Source organism: Citrus clementina, unplaced genomic scaffold, assembly GCF_000493195.1.
Source record: "Citrus clementina cultivar Clemenules unplaced genomic scaffold, Citrus_clementina_v1.0 scaffold_3, whole genome shotgun sequence".
Taxonomy (NCBI): Eukaryota; Viridiplantae; Streptophyta; class Magnoliopsida; order Sapindales; family Rutaceae; genus Citrus; species Citrus x clementina.
Window position 1 is genome coordinate 40,493,048 of NW_006262339.1, and position 18,902 is coordinate 40,511,949.

Consider the following 18,902-nt stretch of genomic DNA (forward strand, 5'->3'; position numbering starts at 1 on the left):
AGCATTGGTTTTATGCACTGGGAAATATTTATTCAAAAATTTCGTTACCATTTGTTCCCATGATGCAATGCTATTAGCAGGCAATGCATTAAGCTATGAACGAGCTCTATCCTTTAAAGAAAATGATAATAGTCTAATTTTTACATCATCATCTGAAAAATTCTCATATTTAAATGTTTGACAAATAGCATGAAAATTATTCAAATGATTATATGGGTCCTCATTTTCTAGGCCATAGAATGTTGGGAGACAATTTAGCACACTAGATTTTAATTCAAAACTCATAGCAGCTACATTTGGGTATCTTATGCATGATGTGCTCAAATTATCTAAAGGACTGAAGTAGTCCTTAAATGACCTCTTCTGTGGTTGCAAATCCATTTTATTTTTAACTTATTTGTGTGTGCGAAGTGTTTTCTCAAGTTCAAGGTCTATAGGTTCAAGATTAGGTAATAATGACCTTCGACCATGCATGCAAAACAAATAAAATAAAAATAAAGATGGTAACAAAACAAATAAAAATAAAGAAGAGGGAGAAATTACGATACTAACCTTATTGCGCTATTACAACCTTACTATTAAAATACACAAAAAAAATACGTGAAATAAATTAACTAAAAAAATTAGTAAGATAAACAAAAATCACAAAGAAGAAATAAAATAAAAAAAATAACTTGAAAATTAAATAACAGAATTTTAAAGAAGAGAAAAAGAAAAGAAATACTAACCTCTAAATGCGGATTCATTTTTTTTCTTTTTTTTAATAAAAAAATACAAGAAAACAATTTAAAAGAAATTATTCACAAAAATTAATTTTATGAATTAAAATTACTAAGATGATGTTGTGCAAATTTTATTGAACTCGCAAGCGCACGAATCTATTGTAGAATAGACTAATGGTGACGAGTGTCGATTCCACGAAGAGGTGGATTTTAATTATATGTAGAATTAATTTTGTAAATTGGTGGTTGGATTTGTGATGAAAATGATTTGGATTATCCTAAAATTGGAATTGAAATGGCGAGAAGAAATTAAAGTGAAAATCTATTAAATTGACGTACTTGGGTATCTGGATCCGTATCAACATGCATCATGGGCTAAATATTCCTTATTAATACCAATTAAATCATGAGGGGGGAATCCACACCTCATGAACCACGCTCTAATCAATATGGTGCTAAGGGCTTATCGTGCCAAATAATAATAACCTTATACTAGGGAGGCGGTGTAACCAGAGCGGTATCTAGACAAGATTATTATTATTTGTCGACGAAAAGTCAAATCATCCACAAAAATTAGAGGGGAAAAGAAAATAAATTTACCAAATAAAGCCCATGACACATGTTGAGACTTCACCTTCAACCCAAGCTTGAAAAAAAATTAGCTACTCATAATTGAACTAGGGGCAAAATGGAAATTTATTAAAATACGTAGAAAATACAAGATGGAGAAGGAATTACAGAAAATGGATCCCAAAAATGGATTAAGAGCTATGAAATTAGGGGGGAGGCCTCCTTTTTATAGATACATTGAGTAAATCGTGGCCATCAGATTAAAAACAGTTTGGACGCTTACGATTTCGCCACGTCATCAGTCAACAGTACGTGTGAACAGTATGCGGTTTGACCACGTGGATGAACAGTAACACGGTTTGACCCGGGTGAACAGTGACGCGGTTGGTTGAAAATAATCCTGTGTAATGCATGTACCGTACGCGAGATTTTTAGTCCACTGATATGTTGCCACGTCATCGATCAACAGTGCATAAGAATTTTAGTCCAACAGGATCGTGACACCTCATCAGTTAATGCCACATCATCGGTCAATGCCACGTCATCGATCAACAGTGCATAAGAATTTTAGTCCAACAGGATCGTGACACCTCATCAGTTAATGCCACATCATCGGTCAATGCCACATCATCGATCCATCTATGTGAACAGTATCGTGAACAGTAACGTAGACAGTACCGTACATGTGAATAATACCGTACATGTGAACAGTGCCATTTTTCCTTTTATGCTCCTCCTAAGGTTTTCGACTGTCCTGAGTTCAAAAGTGATGTCTGTTTTGCCGTTTGATCTCTCTTTTATTGTGAAATGACTATGATGCCCCTAAAATACATAAAATACTTAATTAAAATAAAATACACATAATTAAATTACAAGAAGCTTAAACACATAAAAATAAGGGTTGTTAGTAAGATGTGAAATGTAAAATGACGATTTTCTCCTTTATAAATATGCATTTTCTAACATTCAACAGATGACATGTCGTCTTTGTTATTTGCATAATTGACATGCATAAATAATATGAAATACAAGTTATGCAACCCAAGAGGCGGGGTGAATTGTGTATTTAAAAAATAAGCAAACAAATCACACAATAATTCAATTTAATGTCTTAATGAAATCGAAAGCAATAAATTCAATAAATCACAGAAAATAAAAGAGTAAGGGAAGAGAAAACAAACACGAGGATTTTTATGTGGTCCGACAATTCCCGCCTATGTCCACACCTCCAAGCACACGAGACTTGAAGATTTCACTATCCAAGCCTCCCAAGGCTTCAAACACTTACAATTGACTTCCAAAGTGTCACTAAACATTTACAACAAGAGATTATCCCCAATCTCTTAACCCAAGTGTATCCCAACACTTACATCCTCTCAATTTGATTTTACAAAAAGGATTACAAAAATTTCTCTCACACAATATGTTTGAATACAAATGAAAGCTCAATATGTGTGAATTAAATTAAATGAATACAAAGTTTATGCTCTTAGATTTGCAGAGAATTGCTCAAAATATCAATGGTTGCATCAATCTCAATGAGTTTAGTTTAAGACAATTTATAGTTGAGGAAGAAAAACTAGCCGTTATTGATTTTCTAGTGATAACTAGCTTGCCATTTTTGTGAATCCGGTTAGCCGCTTCATGTTACCGTTATATTAAAAAATTTGAATTTTTTGAACATCCGGTATGCCGCTTTGTTGAATCCGGTTAGCCGCTTTTATTCCAGTGAGTTTCTGCCCATAACCGGATTGCCGCTTTGTAACATCCGGTTAGCCGCTTGCTACAGTGGCAACTACAGTGAACTATTTTTTAAAATTATAATTTTACCCAAAAACTTTCTATAATTGCATTATGGCTCAAAACATTATGAATAATTGCAAATGAGTCCAATTTCAGAATTTCTAAATAATACTTATTATTCCCAAAAAATTTTGAAATTATTATATGACCCAAATATATGAAAATTATAGTATGACCCAAAATATTTTAAATAATTTCAAATAACCCCAAATTCGAAATTTAACACAATACTTATTAAAAACAAACCTTTTCATTTTAGTCCATATTAATTTCTTGTTTTAAAAAGTATAATGTGTAATTCTTTGTTTATCCAAAATATGTGGTTTGTTATCATTAAAATCAACATTTATAACCATATATGCTAACATAATATGCATAGATACATATGATAGATGCCTAGTCGTTTATGTTCTAATGTCAAACGACATGTCACTTGTTGAATTAAATCACGGAACGACAACATGACATCTCTTTGTTTTCTTGGAAATGATGCGGCATCTATAAATTGAATTCCAAATAATTTTAATGAAAGTAAGAGATTGATTATTTTCATTATAGAAATTAAAAACATAAAAAAATATGAGTGATCGCAATATTACAGTTTCAATTTTAAGTGCCAGCTACTGTGAGGTCACTCATTTGATGAGTTTTTTAATTTATAAAATACATATTTACGATCTAATAAATGGGTAATTCTATTTTAATAGTAATTATGATTGCAACTATGACTATTAATTACAATTAAAGATATAATTATGATTATATTAAAATAACAAGATAATAAACTTTAGCCATATAAATATACATTGTACCATAATATTGCAGACCTTAAATCTACAAAAATCATTTTTTCCATAGTTTTTGTATATAAAATTCTTACAAAATACTCTAAATTTAAGAGAAAACTAAGTCATGTGACATATTCTTTCTCAAAATTATTATTAAAAAATATTCTTGTCAATTAACTTGGAAGAGTTTTAGACGCAAAATGAAAAAAAAAAAAGAGATCTTTTGAAAGCCAAATATTATAAAAAGAAAATGATATGATTAGCATTAGGCTGCAAATTGAACCCGTTCCCAAAAAATTGGTTCGGTTTAGTATTTTTTCCTTAAAATTAGAACTGAAAAAAAAAAAACCATTAGCATCTTCTTATATTAAAATAGTGTTAGGAAGCATGAATTTAGAGGAATACGAAAATAAAAAAAGTTAAATTTTGTAAGAAAATTAAAAATATATATATAAATATTTAAAGGACCTGACGAGGAATTTTGGTTGCAATTCAAAATTTTTGTTTTGGTTCTATTCTTATTGGTTCTTTAATAAGTTAGTACCTTTTAGTTTGGCCGGATACCAAACAAAATTGACCCGTTGCCCACCCCCAATTAGCATTTAGTAGTCAATGTTATTTTGAAAAAACAATCATTGTAAAATTTTTAATTCCAAGACAATGAGTTGTCTATTTTTTAAGGAAATTGCTTCAGATACTTTAATGGTGCATTATCAATTGGCAATCAGAATGGATTGAAATCAAAATAGGCTAGAATCAAAACTAGAATAAGTTGTTTGCTTTAGTTGTAGGAATCGAAATTGGAATAGACTGTATTCTCAGTAGTGTGTTTAGTTAATTAGTTCATTATAGTTAATTATAGTTAATTAAAATGGATTGTTACAAGTTACTAAAATGTCATTAGTTAATTATAGTCCTTAGTATTATCATTATCAATAATCATAATTGTTGACGCTAATTTTTGGTCAACCAAAGAATTGAATAAAGGGAATGATATAAAGAACAAAAACACCATAGATTTACATGGTTTAACGCTTGGCCTACGTCCACGGAGTCAAGAGAGTAAATTCACTATAAAATAATGATTACAACGGGGTTTTTCTTTCTTGCTACTCTCTTGCCAATTTTATTTTGCTTGCCTATACTCCTTTGGAGCTCTCTATTTATAATACAAATTTTCGGTATCCTAAGTTTTTACTAATTCCTAATTTTTGTCGACTTCCCCTACGTAGTTAGAGTTTTATTTGAAGTCTATTTTTGTCTCTTTCTCAAACTAGGTTCTGAAGCTTCCAGATTAATTAGAATTTTATTACGCTTTGTTTCCGTGTATGTTGCAGGCTATGTTTCCTTTTATTTGTTGGTTTCCTGTTTACTTTTGACTTGTTCCTAGTTCCTGGTTCCTAGACTTTTGTCTTTTTCTACTTTTCACTTTTTCTTGGTTCTTGGTTCTTGGACATTTGTCTTTTTCTATGCTTGTGCTCCATACTGTTTCATGGATTTCATGTTTTATTTTCTCTTCGGCATCAGTGTTGGTGTCAATGTGCAAGTGTACACAACAAATAATAAAGTGATGAATATTCAAAATCGTCTCCACATGGATTGATATTACTAGAAATGCTACAACAATCACGATAGTACAAACTTCTTTCTAACTAAAGAAAAATCTAATTAAAGTTGATTGACCAATGAAATTAACAATTTAATAAAATAAATGCAGTAATAAGGTAAATTAGATGAGTTGCGCAAGAAGAATTTATTAAGAATAAGGTAGTTGAATGATCAAACTCTCTTCATGGGCTGGCTGTTTTGTTCAAATTAACACCAGTTGCTGCAGCAACTCCTATAGCACTGGGCAGAATTACCTTGCATCATCAGTTGTTGCTTGTCTCATACCCTTATGCAACCTAACAATGACCAATTGTTATATCACATAAGATATGGCGTTACAAACATATATTCTCTCTACCATACAAGGTAAATCCATATATCTAGTTCATCACAAATCTTAACTCAAGTGTGGTCTTTTTGGGACTCAAGTTAAACTCAATCCAGGAAACTTAAATTAAGATCAAGTATTACTTTAATAATTTCCACTAAGATAGGCCCGTTTGCGGCTCTCTCTTAACTTGAACCATTAAATGAGAGGTCAATCTAAATAATGATTGTAATATAAGCTATTAGGGCAAAATGCTATAGCAATCTTGTAGCAACTCATAAGAACAGTCAAGAGCCCATTGAGATTGTTTGTCACTCAACTACAATCAAATTTAGTTCATAACTTGTAAAAGAAAAACTAACAGCAAAATATTAGCCATGAAATACATCATCTTAACCAGAGAATAAGTAAAGAAGGATGAAAACTAAATCCAAATAGTTCTGCAGATTTCTTCAATGGTGCAGACTTGTTCTCTCTTAAATTCTGCTCCTTCCTTCTTTTTCTCTTGATTTCTTCAATGTTGATTCACCGCCTCCCTTCCATATGATGCGTGCTCCTTTTATAATTAAAACTTAGGGTAAACGAAAGCCTAAGGTGTGCATAAGTTAGATTAGGAAACTGCAGATCGCGATTCTGCAAGTATCCTGCGCTAAATTTTTTCTGTCGTTATTCCAGGATTGCTACAGTAATGGTTGCTACAGCAACTGCTACAGCACTACATGTTCCAGATTTGTTTTAATTCTTTTGTAGCCATGTTCTTTCCTCATTTTTGGAAGCCTATTGCATCCGCATTCCTTTCTTGAAATATGAGCTTCTAGACACCTACAATTATGCACACAATCTAAGCACAAATTATTCTAAATCAAACAAAATTTTTCATTCCCATTCCCCAAACCCACAAGTAAACACACCATAGATGTCTCTTCGTTTATGTTTTATTGTCAAACAAGCGATTTCAGTTCCCATCTCCAAAGCACAAAGTGAGGGCAGCAGTGTACAAATCTTTTTCCAAATATTTAACTGATAATTTAAGGGTATACAAGTGATAAAAAGAGAATTTAAGGGTATACAAGTGATAATTTTCAAGGGTAAAATCGTCAATTCACTGTAATTCCGTTAGCTTTCAAACGGCAACTAATGGTTTGGTGGTCAGCTGATACATTTTGTCAACTAAGGGTGGACGATTGATACACCCTCAAAGTGTTGTAGTATTTTTTATAATAGAGCAAATATAGGGTATACGAATGATAATTTTCTTTTTTTTTTATAATTAACTATTTTTGCCACACAACTAACAACAATCATTTTAAAAGTTATTGCATTACCAAGCTCGCCCTCATTAACAAATTTAATATATCTAATAATAAAATGTAAAAGTTTGCAGAATATGTGATTTTATTAAAAAAAATTAGGGATCCTATTATTATTATGGATGGCATCGCCCGCCATGGGTATTGATAATTATCAAACCGGCAATGATACTTGATGAATTTTTTACAGGTTTCTACATTTAAAATTACAAATGTTAAAAGATATTTTTAATAAAACCTAATAATTAAAATTATATAATTCAATATGTAAATTTATAATAATAACCTAAAATTTTATGTAAGATACTCAATTTTAAATTTAATTAATGTAAATGAAAAATTAAAATTTCAACATCAATTTAAAAAAAAAACACTAAAATTTAACGTAAGATACTCAATTCTAAATTTAATTAATGTAAATGAAAAATTAAAATTTAAACATCAATCCAAAAAAAGTACAAGTCTAACACCAATTCTCCAATTTAAGTACAAAATACACAAATCCATCAAACTACAAAAGCGCTTTCAATTAAAAAAAAAATCAAAAAGTAGAATTCAAAAGTATCACCACTGCACCAACATCAGTTATCATCTTATATTCATATTCAATACAAACTCCAAGAGTTAGAGATCTTTAATTCATTCACCACAATTAGCATCCATCCACCACGATTCCTACAATAATGATTTAAGATTAATATTTTCTAATGCTAATATTTTCTAAATATTAATCTGAAGAATAAAATTATAATAATTATATAATAATTCATAAGTATATAATAAAATATAATTATATAATGAAATTAATTTATATATAACAATTATACATAATAAGTATCAAAATTATTGAATTTTTTTAAAAAATAATTGAAAAAAGTAAGGATTAGCGAATACCTAAGCCAATATTTACTATATACCAAATCTACTCACAATTTAATGCGGATTTTAATTTATGATACTAAATCCACTCTTAATCTATAAAATTACGAATGGGTACTGGTGGCCGGATTCAAGCGGACCATTGCGATTTCTAAATTATATTATTAGGCAATAAAAAATTAACATTTTTCTATTAAAATTTTTTTAATTGGTTTTTGGTAGCATTTATTATTCGCATGTTAATTTTAGACCAAAAAAGACAAGACAGGAGGAGAAAGATAATTGGACAGAGGCACATAAGTCTCACAAGTCAAGTCTTAACAACTTATCCGGCTATCTACCTCTTTGATACGTGTCAGTAATAACCGAATCTCCACAGCACCTAACGGTAGTATCTTTACCGTACATATATCAACGCTCGTGATCGTGCCACCTCACCATCTCCCCACGCCTCCCCTCTTATTTATTTCTTTATTTATTTATTTTCTCTCTCTCCCCCTGCTCAGAAACATTCTCCTGAAAACAAAAAAAAAAAAAATAGGGAAGCTAGAGAATTTTTTTATTTTGAAGAAACGATCTCGTTAAAAAAACCAAGCTAGGGTTATTATCGGGTGCCTTTTCTTCGTTGGGTATCGGATTTGTCTGTGCCGTTCGATCTTTTTTTTTTTTTTGATGATTGGAGGTTTTGATAATTTCTGAAGGCTTGATTTGTTGAGTGAGTTTAGGAGATCATGATGATCTCGTTGCAGAACGGAGTTTCTAGGGCTCCGTTAGTCTCGGATCGGGCGGGAGAAGCCGGATATGCGGCTGTGAAGCAGGAGCCGGCGTCGTCGCTGAGCCTCGTCTCGTCGTTCAAGGGACCCGATTCGCATGAAGGTTTGAATTTTTTAGTTTTATTCTTTAAAATAGTTTTTGAAATTTTTAGGGTTTTGCATCGTTTGGATATTTATTTATTTTTATTTGTGCCACATATCGGGGTCTATGTTAATTTGATTAGTCAATAATTTAGGCTTTAAATCTGCTTTTGTTTTGAGAAATTTCTTTTGGTGTAGAAATGATGGATATTTTAAGAATTTTAAATTTTAAATTGTAAGTTTTTGTTGGTTTTTGTGCCAGTGAGTGATTATTTTTAACCCTTAAAAAATTGTCTCTTATTTTATTTTCTCCCCTTCCTTTTTGAGTTCGTTTTGCCTCAAATTTTGGTTTTGAATTCAAAACAAAAAAAAATATGAGCCCAAAAACTTGCACAGATATTTGTTAATTCTTTAATCTTATAAGGGAATGTATCAAAACTTAGAATGATTCTGACGGACAGTGCAAATTCTTCCCCTTTTTTTTTTTTTGCTTGTCTTTCTTTTGGCGTAGATGAAGACATGCACATGGCTCTTGCTCATCAAATGTATAAGTCTGGCAGCTATAAACAGGCACTAGAGCATAGCAATTCTGTTTATGAGAGAAATCCGCTGCGCACTGACAATCTTCTTCTTCTGGGTGCAATTTATTATCAGGTTGAATCTATTTCAGTGCCTTCTTTATTTATTCTCATTGCTGCGTTCTGTGCAGTTGAGCTACTACTTCCATTAACATTTTTCATTTAATTACTTGGAATCCTGGCTTTGTCTAATATCTCAGTTTGTGTTTCTATTCCTTTGCAGTTGCATGATTATGATATGTGCATTGCAAGAAATGAAGAAGCTCTTCGACTAGAACCACGTTTTGCTGAGTGCTATGGGAACATGGCAAATGCTTGGAAGGTAATTACTGCTACCCGATTTCATTTCCTTTGAGGCTTTGATTATAGTGGTCTAGCATATATTGTAAACTATTTAATTTGGATTTCGTTCCTTTCAGGAAAAAGGCGATATTGATCTCGCCATTCGCTATTATCTAGTTGCCATTGAGGTTTGTGTGCTTCTGTGAACCTTTCCTTCCCTCTTAGATATTGCCTTTTTCTCCAAAAAAGTATTGTTATTATACCCTTTTCTTTTCATCTGTGGTTATTCTGCTTTGACTCTTGAAATTGGTGTTTGTAATCCTCTGAATTCAGCATTACTATGTTTTTCCTCAGTAGTATGCATTGTTAATAACAGAGTGATATATTTGCTCCTTTCAAATATGAAGCAAGGAAACATAGTTGGATTTTCTATTGCTAGGTGGTGTTTTGTGAATTAAAATTAGTTCATGATCTAGGGCTGTGTAAGTGAGATAAATCATTCGGTTTTTAATATATCATAAAGGTTGAGCCTGATGCATCAATTTTTTTTTTTTTGGTGGGCTTTTATGTACTTTAAGTGGACTTTCACTCTTTTTGATTCTGTTTTGTTGTAATTGGTATCTTTGTATTCCTTTGCATCTATGAATTCCACTTCCTTGTCAGCGTTGCATCTAGAATTCCCATTTCTTGTATGCTTTGCGTCTATGAATTACCATTCCTTGTATGCTTGAACCTTGTTGCAGTAATTGATTGGTTTTGGGTTTCTGTGTAACACTGCAGCTTCGCCCCAACTTCGCTGATGCATGGTCAAACCTAGCTAGTGCGTACATGCGAAAAGGGAGACTTAATGAAGCAGCACAGTGCTGTCGTCAGGCACTTGCTCTAAATCCTCTATTGGTATGCTTTTACCCAGTAATGCTGTTCCTTTGTCTGTTGTCGATTTGATAGTCCAAATGAGAACAAAATCTCCATTTTTAGTTCTCCAAATTATCTTCTTTTCCCTTTGCTTTAGTAGTATTCTAGCTTCCTTGAATTTTTCCAATTATTTATCTTATCAATTGGCATGTAGGTTGATGCTCACAGCAATCTGGGGAATCTAATGAAGGCACAAGGATTAGTGCAAGAAGTAAGTGCTGTGCATTTTTGATTTCCCATTTATCTCTCTTTGCATGATACAGACCTTGATTTGGAATCTTGGGCTACAAAGTTCAGTTCATTACAGTTTTCATGCCCTTCAGCTACCATTGGCTATTATATGCTGATGTACTGCTATCTGTTCTCATTGCGGTAGCAGAAGTAGTTTCATCTGTATTTGTAACCCAGTGAATGTGTGCTCCACTGGATTCACCTGGCCTAGACTCTTCCTTGTCCACCCTCCATGTGGGTGGAAGGCATTGTTTCCCATATTTTTTGTGTGCGTCTCCCTTTTTCCTGCAAAGTTACTGATGGAGTAATTAATGTGTGGAACTGTCTAAATTCACAGTTCTACACAGATATCAAGTTGTTATCTACAGGCCAGGGCTGAGATGATGGTTGGTCTTGTTGTAACTTCCGTGTGCAAGACTCCCAATTGTCAGAATCTAACGTTTTGTGCAGGCATACAGTTGCTACCTTGAGGCTCTTCGCATACAACCAACTTTTGCTATTGCATGGTCAAATCTTGCTGGTCTTTTTATGGAGTCTGGAGATCTTAATAGAGCCTTACAATATTATAAGGTTTGTTTGGCCTTCTTCCATATTCCACTTATGTGGTTTTCTTACTGATTGCCTTCTAGTTGATTATCTAGATTTTGTCTGGAAAATAATGCGGTGTTCTGCTTTAATTAACTGCGCCATGAACCATGTTGATTCCTTCTTATACTGTTGTTGGATTTTTGTCTTTTATAAATTTTCTTACTTCTTGTATGATTGTTCATTCCAGCCATTTTGTTTTACCATTCTCTGAACTTTTCTTTGAATGTTCTGCAATTTTTAGGAAGCTGTGAAACTCAAACCTACATTTCCTGATGCCTATCTAAACCTTGGAAATGTCTATAAGGTAAGTTATGATGCCTTGTTTCATTAAGGTCAGGTGGCTGCTATTGTCTGGGATGGTATTCCGTATCAGAGAGAAACAAGATATTTCTTTTGACTTCTCCAGGCTTTGGGGATGCCCCAAGAGGCTATCATGTGCTATCAGCGTGCTGTTCAGACACGTCCAAATGCAATAGCTTTTGGTGAGTGCAGTTTCATAATTTATAGATACAAGTTTATGAGTTATGTTGCTGCCTGTTTTAATTCCTTTGATGATCTCTCTCTGTGTCCATGTCAAGTCCTCTCTTGTTGGCAGTATGTGTTGCTTGTATTTTTAATGATGTCCAGTTGGTAGTCCATACCTATAAAATCATAGTCTGGCATGTTGCTTAAAATGGAGCTCAACTTCTGTGGTTTTATCAATAATGTGGCTGTGTGGTAGCTTTTTGTTTGACTGTGATTTTAAGTTAATTTTTAAATCTGGTTTCTGATGCTCGATATCGATCAATGGTTTATCAAATGCCTTATTAGGAACTTTAGGCTGGTCAGGTAGTATTGAATTTCTGAAGAATAGCACATTGTTACCTGCTTATGGTTATTGATGGCTTTTTAGTTGTTAATTTATGAATCTTTTGGTGGCATTGGTAGCTGTTGAACATGATTTTTACTTGGTCAATTACATAGCTGTCCATTCTATCACAGGTAACTTGGCTAGTACCTACTATGAGCGAGGTCAAGCAGACATGGCAATCCTCTATTATAAGCAAGCGATCGGTTGCGATCCTCGATTTTTGGAGGCTTACAATAATTTGGTTAGTTTTGTTCTGTTTTGTTTTATAGATTTTTAGATGAGTATCGAGTTTTTTGAATATGAAATACAGTTGTTGGTAACATTTTATTCTTCTTGTTATGTGAATTGTAGGGTAATGCATTGAAAGATGTGGGCAGAGTCGATGAGGCAATTCAATGCTATAATGTAATATTTTTTTCTCATTTTATTTATTTATTTATTTTGTCTTGACATATTTTTGAACTTGATTTGACTCTCTATGGTGTTGAAGCAATGTCTTTCATTACAACCAAGCCATCCACAAGCACTTACCAATCTTGGAAATATATATATGGAATGGTACGTGATCCTGAATGCCTGATCTTTTAGTGAATTGTTTAACTTTTTGGTTTCAAGTATGCTAATGATAAGCGGACTTTTTCAAACATGAAGGAACATGTTGCCTGCTGCTGCTTCATATTATAAGGCTACATTAGCAGTAACAACAGGATTGTCTGCCCCTTTCAACAATCTTGCTGTAATATATAAACAACAGGTAGTTGTCTGCTTCTGAGTTAAAGCTAGTTTCTTGTTTCACTATTTCTGTAATTTTCTCTGTTCATTTTATTTAGCACAGTTCAGTTGGAAGTCGTAGTTGTGTTCCTTTATGTAATGGATTGACTCTAACCCCTTTGTGTTATCATGACAGGGAAATTATGCAGATGCTATATCTTGCTACAATGAAGTTCTTCGCATTGATCCTTTGGCCGCAGATGGGCTGGTCAATAGGGGCAACACTTACAAGGAGATTGGTAGAGTGACTGATGCAATCCAGGACTATATACGTGCTATCACCATCCGCCCAACCATGGCAGAAGCCCATGCAAATTTGGCTTCCGCCTACAAAGACAGGTATCTTTTCTACTGTTCTTAATAATAAATATCTTAGATGCCCTCTTAAAGCAAAAATTCCTTCTTTAGTGAGACGGTGGACATGAAGTATAGAATTGAGCTGAATTGATGTTGTGTTTACTTTCTGGAGTGGGAGTGAGGAGTCCTCTCACTCCAGTGTTTACTTGCACATTTGACGGGAGGATTGGGAATCCCACTCCATGGGCCTTACTCATTTTTTGGGTGGGGAATGGGAGTGGGACTCCCACGGGGGAAGTGGGAGTGGAATTCTTCCTTATTTACCCCCCTTTTATTAAATTTAATATAATTATATTTAATAAAATAAAATAAATAATATTGTTATATTTAACTAAATAATAATTTGTATTGATTTTAAGTTAAAATTACTTAAAAATAATATTATTATATTAATAAAGAATTAATAATATTACTATATGCTATCTTTATTTGAAAATATAATATTATTATATTTATTTAAAATAATAGTATTATATTTATTTAATATTAATAATAATAATAAATAGTTTATTCTAAGAAAATATTAATGTTGTACTAAATAATATTATATTATTATTTTATATAATTATAAATTTAATATAATTATATTAAATAAAATAAAATAATGTTTCATTTTATAGTTACCCCCTTTTTATCCTCCTTTTATTAAATTAAATATAATTATATTTAATAAAATAAAACAAATAATATTATATTTATTTAAAGAATATTATTATATTTAACTAAATAATAATTTGGTTTGATTCTAAGTTAAAATTACTTAAAAATAATATTATTATATTAACAATATTACTATATACTATCTTTATTTGAAAATATAATATTATTATATTTATTTAAAAATAATAGTATTATATTTATTTAATATTAAAATTAATAATAATAAATAGTTTATTCCAAGAAAATATTAATTTCGTACTATGTTAATAGTAAAAATGTTTCATTTATGTTGCCCTTATCAATAATTTTTAATTTACATAATTAAAATTAAAAATAATAAAAAATTGTGATGTACATAATTAAGAATATTAATAATTATTATAAATTTACAAATATAATAAAATAAATGTTTATTCATCAAATATATTTTTTTATTAACTTGTAATTAAAAATCACAATTCTTTAAATGAGGGTAGAATTATAATTTGAAACTATTTACTTCCATTCCAATACAAAATAAACACATAAATTGGATTTTGATCTCCATTCCATGCTTCCATTCCAGTGTAAGTAAACAACCTACTCTCACTCTCACTCTCACTCTCACTCCACAATCCCAATCCTAGGATTCCTATTCCTCAGGATTCCCACTCCAATCCAAAATGTAAACGCTACCTGAATGTTGATTCTTTAGCTGATGTGGACTATTCAAAGAGTCTTAATGTTAGGCTGTGGAATATGTTATTACATGTTGATAGTGTTGCTATTTGTAATTTGGAATTTATATATTGAGCAGTGGACATGTGGAGGCTGCCATAAAGAGCTACAAGCAGGCATTGCTTCTTCGACCTGACTTTCCTGAAGCAACTTGTAACCTTCTGCATACACTGCAGGTATTGTAATAATATATTTTATGTTGCCTTGTGTTGGCAAATCATATTATGCACTCTAGGAAATTGTTTTGTTCAATTTAAATTTGATTCAGTCACGGATGTGATCAATATAGCTTGATATTGTTAGCAGTCGATGATCACCCACTTAAACGATGAATTTGAGATGTACCTTCTTCTTCATGGTTGTACTCTGGAAACAAAATGCAAATGAATGGGTTAGTTAGTAGATGTTAGAAAGAGTAAGGTGTTGCTAATTTTATGCGGTTGGTCTTGTCACTGTTAATGACTTGTCAAATTTAGAAAGGTCTTGGAAAATGAATCTATATATCTTTGCATTTTAGCTGATATGGAATGCTTTGATGGGCAGTGAACTCGTTCTTAAACATCTTAGTTTTTGCAGACATTCTTAAGGTAATGTGCGTAGTTGGCTTCTGTGGACAATATTAATGTCCATCGTTGGTTTCTGTGGTCAATAATAGCGTCCATTAAAGTTAATTGACCTTGAGACGCGTGCATACTACTTTAATTCGTACTTTTCTCTGTAAATTGTCATGTTAGTTTATCTGGACCAATATGAAGTGTTTCTGGGCAAATGTAATTGATCTTTTATCCCTATCTTCTAGTGTGTCTGCAGCTGGGAGGATCGTGATAGAATGTTCTCTGAAGTTGAGGGGATTATCAGGCGACAGGTCAATGTGAGTATTCTCACGTGTTCATATTTAATTTCTTATGTTCAGTGGTGTGGTGTCGTCTTGAATGTTTTACGCTTACTCTTTAAGTGTGCTGATTGCCACAATTTTGCATTTCAGATGTCAGTTCTACCTAGCGTGCAGCCTTTCCATGCTATAGCTTATCCCATTGACCCAATGCTTGCACTTGAAATTAGGTAAGATTGTTCTCTTATCATGATACAAAATAACTGTATTTTTTATGGAAAAGCTTTCCCTTCTGATGTTTGCATTCTCTTGCAGTCGTAAATATGCATCGCATTGCTCAATAATTGCTTCCCGCTTTGCTCTTCCTCCCTTCAACCATCCTGTCCCAATTCCCATCAGGCTTGATGGTGGACTTCGAAGATTAAGGGTGGGGTATGTAAGCAGCGACTTTGGAAATCACCCACTGTCACACCTTATGGGATCTGTGTTTGGCATGCACAACAAAGAAAACGTTGAGGTTTGTAATCTTGAGCTTTGCCCATTTGCCAAGGCTACCTGGGTTTCTACATGCTGTATTTTTGTCATTATATGCAAGACCTGACAAGATTCTGTAGGTATTCTGTTATGCTTTGAGCCCCAATGATGGTACTGAATGGAGACAGCGCACCCAATCTGAGGCTGAGCATTTTGTTGATGTCTCCGCTATGTCATCTGATATGATTGCTAAACTGATCAATGAGGATAAGATACAGATCCTTATCAATCTCAATGGTTATACTAAGGTATAATTTGTTTAATTTTCCCAAAGTGTTCCTTGATATATTTTTTGAGGATATGATGGGTTGGTTATCGGTTTATATAATAATTCGTCACTTCAAGTTATAATATAAACCATGGCTCCTATGACTTTGCAGGGGGCCAGAAATGAAATATTTGCCATGCAGCCTGCACCTATACAGGTTTCATATATGGGGTTTCCTGGAACCACTGGAGCGTCTTACATTGATTACTTGGTCACTGATGAGGTGAGGATTGGATGACCACATTTAACTTTTGATGACTTGTGTCGTTACTGTTTTTCTAACACGTCTCTTTATTACAGTTTGTTTCTCCTTTGCGCTATGCCCATATTTATTCGGAAAAGCTTGTGCATGTCCCTCATTGCTACTTTGTTAATGATTATAAACAGGTATATCTTTGATATTTTTGGTAACAATAAATCCTTATATGGTTTATATCATCTTTTGTTATCCTACTTCAAAAGCAGGGGAAGTTATGTTTGTAACAATTCTTATGTAATTGCAGAAAAATATGGATGTGTTGGATCCAAATTGCCAGCCCAAACGATCAGATTATGGTCTCCCTGAAGACAAATTTATATTTGCATGCTTCAACCAGTTATACAAAATGGATCCTGAAATCTTTAATACTTGGTAACACATGGATGATCCTGAATTTGTTTGTTAACTATGTGTAGTTGTATACAATTTGGCATCTGAGATTCATGTGATGTGTTTTTAGGTGCAATATTCTTAGACGAGTACCCAACAGTGCACTTTGGCTCCTTAGGTTCCCAGCTGCAGGAGAAATGAGACTCCGAGCATGTAAGTTGTTTAAAGAAATTCTGCTAGGACCTCTTTCTAGTTATTTTTCTTGTTGATGTTCCTTGACATTTATCTCTCCTTTCCATCAACTCTTATTTGATCAATTACGAAACTGAATATGCGGTCTTGATTGGTGGCCTTTGTTCAGATGCTGTTGCACAGGGTGTGCAGCCTGACCAAATTATATTCACTGATGTTGCTATGAAGCAAGAACATATCAGACGCAGTTCCTTAGCAGATCTATTCCTTGACACGTAAACTCTATTTCTTGTTTCAATTAATTCTCTGTTTGTTTTATTTATTTATTTATAGCGAGTACTTATACCTTGTTGCTTCATTCTCAATATCTTTTCAGGCCTTTGTGCAATGCACATACTACGGGCACAGATATTTTATGGGCGGGTTTGCCAATGATAACTCTGCCCCTGGAGAAAATGGCGACCAGGGTTGCTGGATCACTCTGTCTTGCAACTGGACTGGGGGAAGAGATGATTGTCAACAGGTAGGCATTTTTCTTTTTTCTTTTTTGGCCTCTGTACAAACGTCTAGACAATACTTGTTTGCTGGTGATGAACAATGCAAGTCCTAGCATTTGCTGTTTTGTTTGACATATCAATTGGAAAGCCATATGGGTTTTATTTCTATGTTTGCAAGTAAAGCTGTATTATTCATAGTTAACACACAAAAGGCTTTCACAGGCCTGAGGGTACATCCCAGGTGTTTTTGTTTCTTTTTGTCGGTGTTTTTTTTTTTTTTGGGGGGGTGGGGGGGTGGGTTCATTTGCAGCCAACTTTATATTCAATGATCCTATGAATCTGGTAATCCAATGACTTGTTAATTAGGATAAGTGAAATGCTCTGTAGTGTGTTGTGTACTTTCCTTTCCTTTTAACTATATTGATGGAAAGCTGAATTTTGACTTTTTATATTCTGACGATCCTTCCTTGTACTTTAGTATGAAGGAATATGAAGAAAGGGCTGTATCTTTGGCATTGGATCGGCAAAAGCTCCAGGCCCTCACCAATAAACTTAAATCAGTACGCTTGACATGTCCTCTATTTGACACAGCACGATGGGTGAGTTGAAACTAATGTTTGCCATTGTTTTGCAGTTCTTGCCCATTTTGTGAAAGAAGTGACTTACAAATGGATGCTGATTTTTGTGTTTTTTTTTTTTTGGGGGGGGGAAATTGCAGGTCAAGAATCTGGAGAGGTCATATTTCAAAATGTGGAGTCTCCTTTGTTCCGGGCAGAAGCCCCAACACTTCAAAGTAACTGAGAATGACTTGGACTTCCCTTGCGATAGATAGGTAGACGGGAAGGGAAACGGGATTGTAGATAAAAGCAAAGAGAAATAATAGAACGATGATTATTGTATTTAGAAGAAGAAATTGTTTCACCTTATTCAAATGACGCCATGGCTGTGTTTGTGATGTCAGTGCTGATGATGGATTGTATTCTGTGTCCAAATGTACTTTTCTATTTATGAGGATTCGTGAAAAACCTTGGAGATTAGAAAAGAAAATAAATAGATTTCTTCCTCAAGCCGTCAGTTCTATTAGAGTTGGGACCATTGGCACCTCTCTATTCTCCTCGTTAAACCCCTTTTTTCAGGTATATTTATTTTATTTGTGATAATGTCTTTTTTTCCTTATTT

The 18,902-nt window shown here is 33.1% G+C and overlaps 1 protein-coding gene across 1 annotated transcript; it reads left to right on the forward strand.

Moving 5' to 3' along the window:
* Positions 1 to 8,514: 8,514 nt before the first annotated feature.
* LOC18049400 (probable UDP-N-acetylglucosamine--peptide N-acetylglucosaminyltransferase SEC) lies at positions 8,515 to 18,790 on the forward strand. The gene is made up of 27 exons (XM_024188972.1): positions 8,515 to 8,884; positions 9,374 to 9,516; positions 9,664 to 9,762; positions 9,860 to 9,910; positions 10,503 to 10,619; positions 10,792 to 10,848; positions 11,319 to 11,438; positions 11,698 to 11,760; positions 11,863 to 11,938; positions 12,438 to 12,547; positions 12,658 to 12,711; positions 12,797 to 12,864; positions 12,958 to 13,060; positions 13,214 to 13,416; positions 14,891 to 14,987; positions 15,611 to 15,682; positions 15,797 to 15,873; positions 15,959 to 16,160; positions 16,258 to 16,425; positions 16,558 to 16,668; positions 16,746 to 16,832; positions 16,949 to 17,076; positions 17,165 to 17,247; positions 17,396 to 17,501; positions 17,603 to 17,749; positions 18,202 to 18,322; positions 18,442 to 18,790. Exons 1-27 carry the CDS (start codon positions 8,740 to 8,742, stop codon positions 18,553 to 18,555), a joined length of 2,922 nt encoding a protein of 973 aa, XP_024044740.1. The 5' UTR covers positions 8,515 to 8,739; the 3' UTR covers positions 18,556 to 18,790.
* The last annotated feature ends 112 nt before the right edge of the window (positions 18,791 to 18,902 follow it).

Excerpts from the sequence above, each read along its gene's own strand:
- LOC18049400 (XM_024188972.1), top strand. The coding sequence starts at position 8,740 with ATGATGATCTCGTTGCAGAACGGAGTTTCTAGGGCTCCGTTAGTCTCG. Across the intron at positions 9,911-10,502 it reads ATTATCTAGTTGCCATTGAG|CTTCGCCCCAACTTCGCTGA; the intron begins GTTTGTGTGCTT and ends GTAACACTGCAG. Across the intron at positions 10,849-11,318 it reads CACAAGGATTAGTGCAAGAA|GCATACAGTTGCTACCTTGA; the intron begins GTAAGTGCTGTG and ends CGTTTTGTGCAG.